Consider the following 13814-nt stretch of genomic DNA (forward strand, 5'->3'; position numbering starts at 1 on the left):
GTATAATACGAGTACAAGTGAAATATGTGAGATTGAGACCACAGCGAATGTTTTGAGGCAAAATGTGGGAAAAGCAGGCATGTCGAAGAAAAGGCGTGGGGAGGGAATTAATTCCGTCGGAACTATCCATTCCTCGTTCCGAGCTCGGAATGTTCCGCTTTTCCGACGAGTATGTACATAACGCAGGTGTTTATGATCCCAAGTCCATCTCCCATACTTCAGTCTTCCTCTTCCTTGGGGTCATAGATGTCGCCTGCAGGTGTCTTCTCCAATCTCTTCCCATCTTCTGTCACAATCTCTTTGCTAGGGACAACCACCACAAAAACCCGAGCAACATCCTTGCCTCGATTCACCCATTCGTGGTTTGCGCCGCGGCAGACAATGACATCGTGTTGATTCAGAATCTTCTCCTCGCCTCCGTCTGTAATAAATCCGATGGTGCCGGACAGCACTACGGCGTAATCCAGGCTCAGTGTCCGATGGAACCAACCTGCGTCTGCCGGGGTAGATCGAGGATGCGACAGGAAGGACCCTTGGTGTCAGCCAGCGGAACGAGAGTTTTGTGCGGATCGGAGAGCTGGCGCATATTGTCCACCGGGAAGCCGCGCGACCGGTGAATTTGATGACACCGAACCCAGAGTCAGGGCCCGGGGTTGAGAATGCCGGAGCAGTTGTGGGATCGTAGGGCGTCAGAATTTCGTCGGAAGCGAAGTACGCCTTTCCCTGAGCATTGTGGCCTGCGACAACACGACGAATTGGAGTGTCCATGGTAAGGAAAATAAGTCTTTGGTTTGGATAGTGGACAAGAGGGGTTGAGACAGTCTTCGAAGAGAGAAGCGAATATGATTATAGAAGGGACTAGGAAGTTGGGATTCTTGTTTATATATCTTGCGGACTGAAGGAATAGCTGATTAATAAAGGATATTACCAACCTTGGAAGCCTCGAAGATGTCGACAGTCATTCATTGAGTGAGTATACCCAGATGCGTTGTTCCGATTGATAATCATGGGATTGGTAAGATGGGGGCTGAAAAGGTATGGGGGCTGAAAATCCATGAAACTAAGGGCAAGGCTTCCAGTCTGACCGGCAGAATACTCTAAATCTAGGTGGCGCTGGTAATTGATCAATTGTGTTTATAGACAAGAGCTTTGCCGCGGTTTACCTAGCTTCATTTGAATCCCCCTGGTCGCCTTCCCCATTGTCTGAATGGTCAAATCCCTCATCATATACCTCCGGGTTTAGATCTTTCCCTTGGATTTTCAACTTCTCCATTGGTAAATACACAAAGAGCATGCGACACCATTCAGTGTTACTTCGGTTGCGGAACGAATGTGCAGTACCCCTTTGCACACTTACATCGCCACGACCCATACGTCGACTCGCACCCGAGTCCAGTACGAGATCAACCTCCCCCTCAATTATCACTCCATAGTCGACGCTGACGGTCCGATGCATTGGCGTCGCCTTTCCCGGACGGAGATCAATCAGACGGAAAACGGTTCCGTTATCGACTGTGATCCCAGGGGGTTGATGTAGGAACTCGTCGTACATGGCGACGTCCGCCTCAGCGTCAACCGAGGCTGGCATACTGGTCGTAGCGTATAGCAGGGCAATCTCGCCATCGTCCCCAGTCGGTGTCGACGGAAGGTAGTCCGGAACTTGGGCATGGGAAAGAAATACTGATTCGCCCTCGGTATTGTGGGTGGTGATGTAGCGGCGGATATAGGGGAGGGGGTTCTTTTTATAAGGCATAATGAGATGGTAGAGATGACATCTGAGGTATTAGGTCAGGGTATTCACCGAGGGTAGTGAGTCTGGAGTTAGGAAGTTGTAAATATATCCTTGAGGAGATGTTCTCACATCATGGTGGCATCATTTTATAGATGCCCAAGTAGGATTAAGCATAATTGTGTTCCACGGTCGAGCGAAACTCAAATTGGCCACCCACGATGTATTCTATGCAGGGCCCTTCGGTATCATGTGCCCAAATTTGGAGTTCAAATGGTTCTCCAACATGCGTTTGTGCCCATCCGACACCTTCATCTTGTCCTTCATGCTACTAGCCAATTTCTCAATGCACTCATCTAGGCTAGGGCCACCCTCAAATGTCTGAGTCTCATCGTTCTTTTTAGCGGCAACTGCTTCCTTCCAGAGATCGTTCAAGCCCTCTCCCCACCCAAGTGCATCAGCCAATTGACGAACACCGTCGTCGCAACTTCCGAGGATGCACACGTCCTCGTCTCGATTGCCCAGATCTCCTGCTTTTTCATTGTTGATCAAAACACGAGGAATCCCCTGTTTTACTAGCGTTGGCAGCCTAGAGCAAGGTGCCACACGCAAACTAGTTCCCATGACAAGCATCAAGTCCGCCTCTAGGACTTCTTTCTCCTTTTCATCAAACTCAGCCGGCAGAGATTGCCCAAAGAATATAACATCTGGCTTAACTGCACCCACGCAGCCCGTCTCAAGACAATAGGGCACTTCACCCGCGCGGATGGCTTTGTTCATGAGATCGTCGGGATATGGCGACTTGCACTTATAGCAATGCTGACTCTTCCAGTTCCCATGAGTCCACAGAACCTTATCAGGAGGAACCCCAGCATCTTGCTCAAGCCCATCGATATTCTGGGTGAAAAGAAAATGGAGCAGATTCTTCTTTGCTAGCAGTGCCAGGAAAGCATGGGTGACGGTCGGTTTAAGATTTCCCGGGTGACGCGCCCGGGCGATTGCGTAGAATGGCTCAGGCGTGTGAGAGAAATAATTGATGTGAAAAATGGCCTCTGGGTAAGGAAGCCGCAGTGGAGCAAGCTTGTCATAAAGACCAGTATTTGGAGATCTGAAATCAGGGATCCCGGCGCCAGTACTGATACCAGCACCAGTCAAAACGACGATTCGGGTGGCTTTTCCAGTCTTGATGCGGTCGACGATTGATTGAATGTCGGGTTTCATACTAGCCTTTATATGACGTGAGGTATTGTCGGACATAACTTCGAGTTTGGATATTGTTTGCTCTGGGGAGTGGATGGAAGTAAATGATTGTTTTGATTTTCGAGCATCAAAATAGAGGGGTCTCTGTCGGCGCCTTACTGCCTTAGGTTGCCAAGTAGAGCCTCATCCTCGACTGAATAATTCATGCATGACAATGTCATATGTTCATTGTCCTGTCAGCCCGACAGGAAAATCATCTCTCATTACTCGCTTGGCAAAGCAACATTTGTCAACTCTGTGAGCAAGTTTGTCCAGTCTGGCGTATTCAGCTCGACGTTGGCGCTGCTTTCTAACATTTCCGTCCATATGTCTTCAAGAGGTAATGGATTGAGCAATGCATCTGTTGGATGGTTGACCGTCGATTGACCATTGGAAATTTCGGGAGGAAATGTGATGCTCTTGGAACTCAACGAAACAGGCATCGGGATACCCGGCTGTGGAGGATTGGCTGTTGCGGCAGTTGAATTCGAAGATGTGCAGGGCTCCTGTAAGTCGCGAGAGCTTACTCTTCTTTCGTGCTTCCAGTGCCTTCGTAAGATCTCCATCATGGCATTTATTCCTTCACATGCGATGGGTGAGGATTGTTGTGCCCGGCTAAGCATTCGACAAGCGTCGAGTACTTCCTCTTTTCGCCTCTCGGCCAGAATGTCGTCCCAGTTGAAACACACATCTATCAGAAGGATGGCAGCTGCCATGAACACATGGTGCATGACTGCCCATACGACCGAGCTGTGCGGTGTAAACACAGGCTCTTCCTCGTCCATGATGCGTTTCACCTCGAGCACCTTGCGCGCAGACTGAAGAGATATGACATGGGAATAGGAATATTTGGGATCCTTTGCTCCACGCACAAAATAGTGGCGATGCAAGCGGCAGAACCGTGAATGGTAACCCTGTTGTATTAGAGCTCGCTGCCACGCAAGAGTTGGTCGCTCACGATAGATCGCTGAGTATTCGCGCTGGGAGGCTTGATCAAAGCGAAAGAAACTGGGAATCTCGGCGCGTACCTGCTGGAGCTTTTGGTCGAGCTCGAGTATCTTCTCATAGGGCACCTCTTGTCCATGCAAATGGTAGTATGACGTTTCGTCCACTATTTGGCGACACACAACAGCCAGCCTCAATCGACATAGACTATATGAGATTGCGGTGGGAGTAGATAGGGGAACACCGTTCTCACTATGGTCGATTTCCTCATCCTCGACATTGAGAGGCACTTGTACAATCATATGCTGAGGTTGGATCGAGTACGTCCACTCTTGGGGTCCGCTCAAAAAGCCTATCAACCTTCAGATATCATCAGTCATAGTACCGGTGCGATCTCTCGCTAACAACGTACCAGTCGTATGCTGCCAAGTCCCACCACAACCGTCGTTTGAGTTCAACATTGGTTTTATCAAATTCGGTTGCCAAGCGCTCAGACACAACTCGAGGGCTGTCCACAATGTGGAGCCCCATGCTAATGGCCTGACTCACAAATGACCTATGCACAAATAACGGGCTCACGGAGGAGGGAAAGTTCATGTTGGACAGATGATGACCAATGATCATAGTCGCTTGCAGCCCTTCGAGGGTGGGATAAGGTATATAATTGCTCTGGATCAATGCTGCCCTGCCAAAAATGTGCTTTCCTGACTGAATGGTTCTGCGTGCTCGGATGACTCTATTAGGAGTTGGTAATACAGGGCGGCAGCAGTGATACTAAACAGCAGCGCAGTGTGTGCCAAATTGAAAGACTCATTTCGCGCAACATTCTCGTAAATTGTCTCAATCTGCCGTTCCACACGACTTGGTATGATGAGATGATACTGGTAGTCAAGGTATTTACAATAATACCGAAATAGACTCAGAGCTTCTACCATCGGTGGCAGATACAATGGCAGATAGATAGTCGCCGGATTTGCACGAGAGGCGAGCCGTTCGCGCATTGGAGGAAATCGATCACCGGGTGTGGTATTTTGCTGTGAAGGCGAGCGCTCGGGTTCCCGGCGCTGGGAGAGCTCCGCCCTCAGCGTGGCAGGGACTGCACTCGGAACCCGGTGTCCCATAACAATCGCCTCAAGCCGATCGGCCGTCAAAAGGGGCTCATTTCCATTGCGACTTTCTGTCTCCGTGTCCTGTCGTGGAGTCCACTGTAGGGTCCGAGGTGGCTCAGACACGCGATCGTCCAATATGGGCCTCTGATATGTTTGGCTCGTGGCTTGTACAGGAGTTGTAGCCGGGCCATAGCCGCCATAGCTGCACTCCAATTTCCGCGCGGAGCAGCTACTGCATGGGAGCCCTCTATCGCACTTCAACTTCTTCTTTCGACAGGACTCGCAGGAAACGGGGTCTTGCCGAGACTGTCTCTTTGAGCCTGGAGTGGTGACTCCAGCATCCGGTTTTCGCTTCATGTTGCCAGTTTTCCCGAAATGGTTCGACAGCAGTTTGAACAGCGAAGGCAAACAAACTTCGCGGCCATCGATTGTTTTGCGCAGGAGACGTGTAGATGTCCGTCCGGAGGCTCCGCGGACTCTCCGAGACGCTAAACCATGTTCGGCCAATTCTGCCTCCGAGCATTACATAGTAGCCCGGAGCCTCCGAGCGAAGTCCTTTACCTTCCAGATGTAATTAATCGGACCTTCTTATAAAGGCCATGGTGCTGCGCAGTAATTTTGGTTCAAACCAGAGCCATTGCATTTTGAGATTGGTCTGCTCATTTCCATGGCCTTGAGTCCCATTGATTGGCATAATGTCACCAAAGGATAATCGTCCAACTGAATACACGTACGTGATATATGCTTGAGGCTACAATATATCTTACCGCTGACTCTTCTAGGGCCCGGGCATGTCTTGTTATATTCGGCGCCTTCACGTGTGCTTTTTGCACAGTGGGATTTATGAACTCGTTCGGTATCTTCCAAGAGTACTATACAAAGAATCAGCTATCTTCAAGTTCAACATCTACCATCGCATGGCTGGGGGCGATAGCAATATTTCTTTTATTTGCTATATCTGTCGGAGCAGGAGCAATGCTGGATATCTTTGGTCCAACGGTAAGGATACTCTTCCTTGATCATTGGGAAAGAAACTAATACTCCATTTGTAACAGCTCATGGTATATGTTGGTTCATTCGGGTGTGTTTTTGCACTTATGATGACTTCACTATGCCACGAGTTCTATCAATTTCTACTCGCCCAGGGTGTCGTGTTAGGTATTTCCATGGGGATGGCTACATGGCCAATGCTCGCATTGGTCGGACAATACATAAAAGTGAAGCGCGCTGCGGCAATGGGGATTGTTCTTGGGGGTTCATCCCTCGGCGGAATTATTTGGCCCATCGCGATCGACAGACTGATCAATGATCCCAACATCGGGTTTCCCTGGACCATGCGAATTGTCGGCTTTATCATGATTCCTTGCCTCATATTCTCATGTGCAGTTGCCAAATCTCCAAAGAAAGCTACGACAAATGTGGAGGGTCGGGATTTGAATCAAGGGAGTGGCGAAAATGCCACCGAACAAAAAGACGTACCGCAGAGTCACAAGGCAGAGGCTCTGGCCCTTTGGCGAAAGCCGTCGCTGCAGCTACTGTGCCTCGCTATGTTCATCATATACTTTGGCATGTTCGCGCCTTTCTTTTATACGACGTCCTATGCGGTTGAGAGAGGATTCTCGACATCCCTAGCATTCTATACTGTTTCCATTGTGAACGGCGCTTCGTTCTTCGGTCGAGTCCTTCCTGGTATCGTGGCTGACAAGTACGGAAAATTCAACTGTTGCATCGTTGCCGCTATAACCTCGGGGATTATTGCGATGTGCTGGACCAAGGTGACATCCGTGGCAGGTCTGGTAATTTGGTCCGCTGCATACGGCTTTGCGTCTGGAGTGAGTTATCCTCAAATGGTAACAACTTCGAATACTGACTAGATTTATAGGGAATTTTATCCCTGCAGCAAGCTTGTGCCGCCCAGGTTGCTACTCCTAACACTCTAGGCTTGGCAATGGGCACTGTGTCAGGTTCCACAGCTCTATCGTATGAGTACCATTTCTTGAAAGGATAATGTGAGATGCTGACACAAACTCCAGTGCTATGGCAAATGTGCCCATCAGTGGTGCTCTAGTTGAAAGATATGGGTATCTTTCCCTGTCAATGTTTTCAGGGGCATCCCTGCTCCTCGGGGGTGTCCTCTTGATTGCTGCGCGCCTGTCACAGAACAGGCAGCTTCGAGCTATCGTCTAATGTTTGGACACCAGTCGAGGTTCCGTCTTTCCTTTCGATACTCTAGCTTATTCCTTCAAAGAGGGAATTTCTAGAAGTACACCCGCTAGTTGTGTCGGGCCTTAGGAGAGGTTGTAATATAGCCCAGGGATGACTGTGGCTCGAACATGGGTAATTTGGATATAGAGTCGTTGTACATTAGGAATAATCTCTGGAACCAAATCTAATAAAGATTTCCTACTTTTACCGAATTAGTTAGTTGAGGAAGTGATAATAAACTCTAGTTTGATGCTGGAAAGGTCGCAGCCTAGAGGTACCCTTTGACTCACTTCCTGACTGACAAGTTATTTTTACCGCATAAACCACATCTTATATAGGGTTGTGATTCTATAAAGGGTCAATCTTGCTTGCAAAATACGTCTTTTGTGTATATCATCTATCATGTTGGTTTGTGTATTTTGCAGTGACGGAATGAAGACAGCCACAATGTTATATGGCACTTGGGCAATCTAATGACAGCCTTTAATTTGGAATATATACAGATAACAAAACCAAGTTTCAACATTCGCAATTTGTCCAGGTCTTTCAAGCAATTGTGAAAATCCGTTCAGCCCGAGGTAACGTGGAGGGGGCCGTTACCGTCATCAACAGGGCAACCGTCGCTGTCGGAATCAAATTCAACCACACAGCTCGAGTCCTGACCAATAGCGATACCAATGAAAGTAGTATCGGTCTGTCCTTTGGCGCTACCGAGGCTGTTTCCATCACCGTCCTTAACCTCGCAGGTGTCAGGGTGGCCTGCAAAGTCAGACTTGCACTTGAACTTGCGTGGGCTTGCCCAGCAGTCGCCCTCGATGGTGAACTCGCGGCCGTCACCGGTGTTGTAACAGGGAGAGTGGTCGTCGGGAAAGGCCTCGTCGTAAACAGCTTCACCGGCCTGGTTTATGATTGCAAAGCCTTTGTAGTGGCCGTTTGTGTTGCCGCCGGCAGGACCAGAAATCGTTGAGAAGTCGCCGCTTGACCAGACGACCTTCAGGCGCTCGGCGTAGACGGTTGTAGAGGTAGCCATCAGGCAAACAAGGATGTTGCGGAGAGAAGGCATGGTTATGTTGGAGTTTGTTGTTCTTGGTGTTCTTCCCTTGTCGATGGCATTTCAAAGGCCTTTTATCCTTGCCCCGAGTTGCCCCCGTGCCCCTGGGAGCTCCCTCCATGCCCAGTCAGATGACACCATGAGGTGATCTACAGTGTTTTGTCTCACTTACCATATTCCAATTGAGGAAATTTCAACGAAGTATCTGCCGTTGACACCCGTAGATGACGGAACGTTGGAAGGCGCTGATAGCTGTCTGCCTTGACTGGCAGACTTGCGGGGAAAGGAAAACCGGGATATGCCGTAGAAACATATAGTGCACACTTTGTACGGAGTAGTTTGATTGGCTTCAGACATTGGGGGCATAAATATGGAGTCAAGCCGTGCAAGTCTGGGCTGCAGATCGTCAAGCTGAAGTGGATAGATAATTGTCCAATTTGGTGGCCGCTAACAATATGATCTACATAGTGATTCGACCTGGATTCTTCAATGATTATCTCGCCCCCAAAGAAATGTCAGCACTAATGCACACTAAAAAAGCAGTGCCAGGTTCGATTTAACTTCTTTTTAGATCCTGATTCATGTTATGACGTCGCTAGCCCATCCCGTTGCATTCCTGTCTCGCCTTTCTCTTGAACGCCTATTTTAATATACTGGAAAAAATGCATTTCTTTGGACAATCTGTGCCAAATTACCCTCCAATGTTGTTTGAGTGATGCTAGTGAGAGTATTACCCGCCTGAATGGCTTTCTTCAAACCCCGAACGGTCGAAGTACTCTGTCAACATTTGAATACCTAGGTATACTGAAGTACCTCTTATATTTCCAGCCATCAAACCCAGTGCAGGCCCATTGAGCATTCAATGTAAGTACTAGCTCCTAATATTTACAGCGGGGGGGGGGGGTTTACATGATGCCATTTGTCCTAATCCTTTCCTGGTGTGATGGGCAAGCAACTACAGCTATATATATTCGTCCCTGGTGATATATAGCGAAGTGCTCTCTACGGGCTATGCTTTTTAACATCCTTGTACATTCTAGGTATTAGTCTACTCCCCTTTGTATTCATTATCTGTTTCGGTTATAACATTCAGAAGAAAGAATGTTCGTTTAAAAAGCAATGTAAGAAGAGCATCCCCAAAAAAAGACACTGCCTTGGTCCAATTAGACCACATTATTAAAACCTTACGCGAACAAGGACAGCGACCGCATGAGCAGTCGGCTATTTCATATACACATACATAAACTGTGTCAGTTGTTGGAAGAACCAAGAGTCTTGCTGAGTTAATTCACCAAAACGAGGGTTCGTTCACTTCCGTTGTGGCCAGGCATCGTACAGTCCCTCAAAGACTGTCACATCGCCGAATGTCGCTTCTCCCTCTCCGTTGTGGAAGAATTTGATTTCAGTCGAGTTGGCGTACCAGGACCTGCATGCTGTTAGCTGTTGACCAGTCTCCAGAAACAAATAAACTTACCGAGCCCAGGTGCCCAGAGCAAAGCGTCCGTTCGCATAAACTTCGAGTATTCCATTGTCCACCACGACGGTGAGCTCCAAAGTCTCAACCTTTTCTTTCCCATTATCCAAGACATCAAAGAGGCGAAGACGACCCGCCTCGTTGTCACTGAGAATTCCATGAGTAGTCTTCGACGCGGCACTTGTGTTGCTGCGGTCGACGATAATAGACTCGTTGGAGAATTGATAGTAGATAGTTGTAGCCTCAAGACCAGAGGACAAGACCTGGAAGCCAGCTTGAATATCGGAGTCGCGAGCGGAGGCAGGGAAGAGATGTTCGCTGTCATAGCGAAGAACTTGCTCGAGGGCGAGGTGTTGAATGGCACCGACCCAGCCTTTGACAGCGTCTTACCAGACTCGACAAAGGACGGGCCGGATGTGAGAGCGCTGTAAGTCTCCCTGGCAAGTGATATTCCCATTGTTTCGAGGTCGACTTGACCGGCACCTTCGCGGGACACGCGCCACGATGTGAACTCCTCGCGCGCCAGCTCGTTATCCACCACGTTGGGGATAGTGCGGATATTCAGCTCTCGTGGCAGCAAGAGGGCGCCGGTCCAGTTTTGTTGAGCGGTAGGGAATCCCTTCGCTAGCTCAAATAGGTCTCCAGTGAGCCAGACGGTCGAAATAAAACGATCGGGGGCACCGCTCTTTTTGGATGCCTGAGAGCTCGCCGGCAAGATTTGACCTGCAGCAGCGTACCCAGAGAGGCCCCAGTCAAGTACACCCGCCATGATTGGCTTGAAGATGACGGAGCCGTCATTTGTGACATTTCCAGACACCCACAGCATATCGTGAATTGAAGAGACTTGGGGAACGACGGGTTGGCCCGAACCCTCAGTACCGAGAGTCATGAAGATTTCGCCGTCCTTGCTGTACCCCTCTGCATTCAGGCTGAAGACATTGCCAACCTCAAAATTGAAGCCCCATCCTCCGGCCCAGTCACCGTTGCCCCAAGTGGTATTGACGGGCTCATTCCACCATTGGCCGAGATATTCCCAGTATTGGAAACCTGCGTCATGCTGACGGTAGAGGAACGAGCAAGGTCCGACATCGTGGACACCGCCAGTGATGGTGATATACCAGGTTCCTTCGGTACTGTTGACAGATTTGTCCAGAATGGGACTCTGGAAAGCGTAGGGGTCACGGAAAGCGGTGATATTCACGGCAAATGGAGGTGCTGGGATAGCGGGGCCTTGGTTGAGCTTGGTGAAGTTGCGTCCACCGTCATAGGAAACGGCCAAGGACTGTGTCTCGCTTCCTCGTGTATAGGGGATGGACCAGTGAATTGGGAGATACGAGACAGAGGTATATATAAGAGTTGGCATACCGTCGATACCGTTTGGAATGACGGAGCCATCAAAGACAGCAAGAGGGTCGTTCTTTCCTCCCGCGATGATTGACGGGCCACCATCGGTATTGAGGTCCTTATAGGTAACGAGATCGTCGGTTGTAGCTGCCGAAATTCCATCGTGAAGCCAACCCACATGGAAAAGACCAGTCTTCGGGTCGGTGTAATGGGCGCACGGATCACCTAGCTTGCCAGACGGAGGCAGGAGATGGGCTCTGGGTCTCCATGTGTCGAAAAGGGATGCATTCGACAAAGTAGAGAGGTTTGGTGGTGCCGAGTTATAGTCGATCTGGGGATTGGCAGCCAATGCCCGGTGGGCCAAACCCACGGTGATTGCAGTTGACAGCTTCATGGTGCAGATCTTGGATAGCTTCATGAGCTTTCCCCGGGATATACGTACTTTTATATGTCTAATATGCCCAAGATAAATTGACCGAGATTAGATGAATATGAGAGCCAATAGAAATAGCATCTCAATCAATATTCCATTAATATGGATCGAGTTGCGAAGTTCATTTCCTCTTTGGATGTAGTCGGCAGATTCCATGAGCCAACGGTAAAACCGCGGGGAAACCCCGGCTGACAGTTTCCCCGATGTAAACACATATTACCCAGTTAGGTAGTTTGAAATGATTCTACTTAATTTGGTTGTGTGGGTTTAAGGGAATATTTTTCATATTCCGTATTAAAGTAGGAGATCTACCTGGGTAAAGAATAGATGTTCTGAAAGTCACTGGCCCGTACAACTTGACTTGATGGTGGCTTCGGGCATTAGGTACCTGGTAGGTACCTAGTAAATGCCTAGTATGTGTCTGGAGGATCAATAAAGCCTATAATGCCCTACTGCAGGTGATAGCATCCACAGTGCTTTGCGTCAATCGCGAATCATGATCGTGTCCGGTGACATATCAATGACCAGAAAGTGTTCCGAGGTTCCGGCGGGATTCACTTTCCCCTGAAACAAAGGAAATTGCTCTGTGACCAGATGAAGAGATATTTCAGCTGTTATTGACAATCCCTTGGGTAACCGTAATCTGTTGTGGCGATCGGTGTACTGGCTCGTTTCCAGATCTCATCGTTGTTGGTTGATACATGTATTCATCGCTCTGTCTTCAAAGCGATACGACACACTCGGCCCGAAGTTTACACCGAAAGCTGGGCCTGGGAGAGACTGCTCCGACAAAAAGAGGACCAGTCAGCGGGTACTATACCTACCTAAGTAGGTACCATGTCATTGTCGCGTTTGGTTCATCTGCATCCCGTATCGGCAGCTCCACTCACCTACTTCGAATGCCTTATAAGTCCTTTTCTTCTCGCTGTTATAGCTGGAATAATGGTCATTAGCCGTAGTGGGAAGGCACGTTGACATTACCACTCTACGGCAATATAGGAAGGCAGGAGAAAAGCATAAGTACAGAGGAACGGTGGGGTACCAACGTGTTTTAATTCACATAATGCCAATTCCCTGCTGTTGGTACATGTATCCCGATCTATTTCTACTCCGTCGGGATCCATGTAAACAATTTCAGAATATGCTCACTGCCACAAGCAGCAGCAACATCTAAACTGGTACGCTGGCGTGCATCCTCGGCCATAGGATCAAGTCCTCGGCTCATCAGAATCATGAATCGCCGGATCACATTGCCCGGGGATTTTAGTTTCGCTGTTACTTGCCTTTTTAGAGGCTAATAAGTGAAGCAACGAGGACCCTGCATTTTCTTGTGTGAGGAAGTCGGCTCCAGCTTCCTCAAAAAAGTCGAAGACGGTCTCGGTGAGGTCATCCTCCTTCTCGTCAAAATCGTAATCACAGTGGTAATTCGGAGCAACCACACCATGCTTTATATATTTGAAGACAGGTTTGTCGCCCTGTGGCTCCGAGTTGATATCCACAACCGCTTCCAGGAATCGCTTAAAGTGAGCCTGCGTCTTGGGGGTGAGCGGGTGGACGCCAGCAGCGAGCAAAAGTGTGGCCACTGCAGCATGATTTCTTCTAGCTGCCAGATGTAGTGAGTTGTATTTTTCGGTTTGTTCTGCGTTGGGGTCAGCTCCGTTGTCAAGCAAAAGTTGTACCACGTCATGGTGACCGGAACTGGCAGCCCAGTACAAAGGTGTATTTTGGCACGCATCGCGCTCTTCTATGCTATTTCCTCTCTCAAGCAGATGTGCAGCATATCCAGCTAAGCCAGCCCAAGCAGCCTCATAAAGCGCGGTGAGACCCTTGGTTCCCCTTGTCGGCCATGTCATAACTCGCCAAGCGGTAAACACTCGCCTCTCCGCAAGAAGGTTGTCAAGCATCGTATAGGCAAGTTCCATGTCTTCACCCTCTAAGACTGCGTGACGGATGCGAATGTACCACTTATGCGCTGCACATTCCACGAATGGAAAGCGAAGTTTCAGTTCTCTTTGCTCGTCACCTTGTCGGCGTAGATCCCTTTTATGGACGGATTCTTCCATTTTGTTGACCAACCAGGCAGTCAGACCGGGGATAGTCCAAGCACGCAATGGTTAAGCATCTGTTTGTTGACCCGGGTTGAAGGATCGGATATGTCGTAACATCCGACTCAATTGAACGGGTGACTTTCAAGAACTCGGTGAATGAGTGGTGAACGACCGAGACCGTCTCACGGGGAAGAATATCGAGCAGCGGGCCACAAGCGGCCCGAACCAAGGCTTTTG

General features: G+C 49.1%; 8 protein-coding genes across 8 annotated transcripts; 1 reads left to right on the forward strand and 7 right to left on the reverse strand.

Annotated features, from left to right (window-relative positions):
- Nucleotides 1–218: 218 nt before the first annotated feature.
- N7519_001741 (uncharacterized protein) lies at nucleotides 219–768 on the reverse strand (the record flags this gene model as incomplete). Its single annotated transcript, XM_057288519.1, has 2 exons — nucleotides 219–532; nucleotides 612–768. The coding sequence occupies 2 exons, from the start codon at nucleotides 766–768 to the stop codon at nucleotides 219–221; spliced, it is 471 nt and encodes a 156-aa protein (XP_057149721.1).
- A 391-nt stretch (nucleotides 769–1159) lies between these two features.
- N7519_001742 (cupin domain-containing protein) lies at nucleotides 1160–1753 on the reverse strand (the record flags this gene model as incomplete). Its single annotated transcript, XM_057288520.1, has 1 exon — nucleotides 1160–1753. The coding sequence occupies one exon, from the start codon at nucleotides 1751–1753 to the stop codon at nucleotides 1160–1162; it is 594 nt and encodes a 197-aa protein (XP_057149722.1).
- A 204-nt stretch (nucleotides 1754–1957) lies between these two features.
- On the reverse strand, nucleotides 1958–2986 carry N7519_001743 (uncharacterized protein; the record flags this gene model as incomplete). Its single annotated transcript, XM_057288521.1, has 1 exon — nucleotides 1958–2986. The coding sequence occupies one exon, from the start codon at nucleotides 2984–2986 to the stop codon at nucleotides 1958–1960; it is 1029 nt and encodes a 342-aa protein (XP_057149723.1).
- A 206-nt stretch (nucleotides 2987–3192) lies between these two features.
- Nucleotides 3193–5379, reverse strand: N7519_001744 (Zn(II)2Cys6 transcription factor; the record flags this gene model as incomplete). The annotated part of the gene is made up of 3 exons (XM_057288522.1): nucleotides 3193–4273; nucleotides 4326–4598; nucleotides 4670–5379. The coding sequence occupies 3 exons, from the start codon at nucleotides 5377–5379 to the stop codon at nucleotides 3193–3195; spliced, it is 2064 nt and encodes a 687-aa protein (XP_057149724.1).
- A 338-nt stretch (nucleotides 5380–5717) lies between these two features.
- N7519_001745 (MCT family MFS transporter) lies at nucleotides 5718–7209 on the forward strand (the record flags this gene model as incomplete). Its single annotated transcript, XM_057288523.1, has 5 exons — nucleotides 5718–5752; nucleotides 5805–6021; nucleotides 6078–6854; nucleotides 6905–7002; nucleotides 7056–7209. 5 exons carry the CDS (start codon nucleotides 5718–5720, stop codon nucleotides 7207–7209), a joined length of 1281 nt encoding a protein of 426 aa, XP_057149725.1.
- A 586-nt stretch (nucleotides 7210–7795) lies between these two features.
- Nucleotides 7796–8290, reverse strand: N7519_001746 (uncharacterized protein; the record flags this gene model as incomplete). The annotated part of the gene is made up of 1 exon (XM_057288524.1): nucleotides 7796–8290. One exon carries the CDS (start codon nucleotides 8288–8290, stop codon nucleotides 7796–7798), a length of 495 nt encoding a protein of 164 aa, XP_057149726.1.
- Nucleotides 8291–9586: 1296 nt separating this feature from the next.
- On the reverse strand, nucleotides 9587–11490 carry N7519_001747 (glycoside hydrolase family 32 protein; the record flags this gene model as incomplete). Its single annotated transcript, XM_057288525.1, has 3 exons — nucleotides 9587–9704; nucleotides 9753–10070; nucleotides 10121–11490. The coding sequence occupies 3 exons, from the start codon at nucleotides 11488–11490 to the stop codon at nucleotides 9587–9589; spliced, it is 1806 nt and encodes a 601-aa protein (XP_057149727.1).
- A 1247-nt stretch (nucleotides 11491–12737) lies between these two features.
- On the reverse strand, nucleotides 12738–13592 carry N7519_001748 (ankyrin repeat domain-containing protein; the record flags this gene model as incomplete). The annotated part of the gene is made up of 1 exon (XM_057288526.1): nucleotides 12738–13592. One exon carries the CDS (start codon nucleotides 13590–13592, stop codon nucleotides 12738–12740), a length of 855 nt encoding a protein of 284 aa, XP_057149728.1.
- Nucleotides 13593–13814: the final 222 nt, after the last annotated feature.

Source organism: Penicillium mononematosum (assembly GCF_028829835.1).
Source record: "Penicillium mononematosum strain IBT 11891 chromosome Unknown utg000002l:1.0-8112719.0:1.0-8118358.0, whole genome shotgun sequence".
NCBI lineage: Eukaryota > Fungi > Ascomycota > Eurotiomycetes > Eurotiales > Aspergillaceae > Penicillium > Penicillium mononematosum.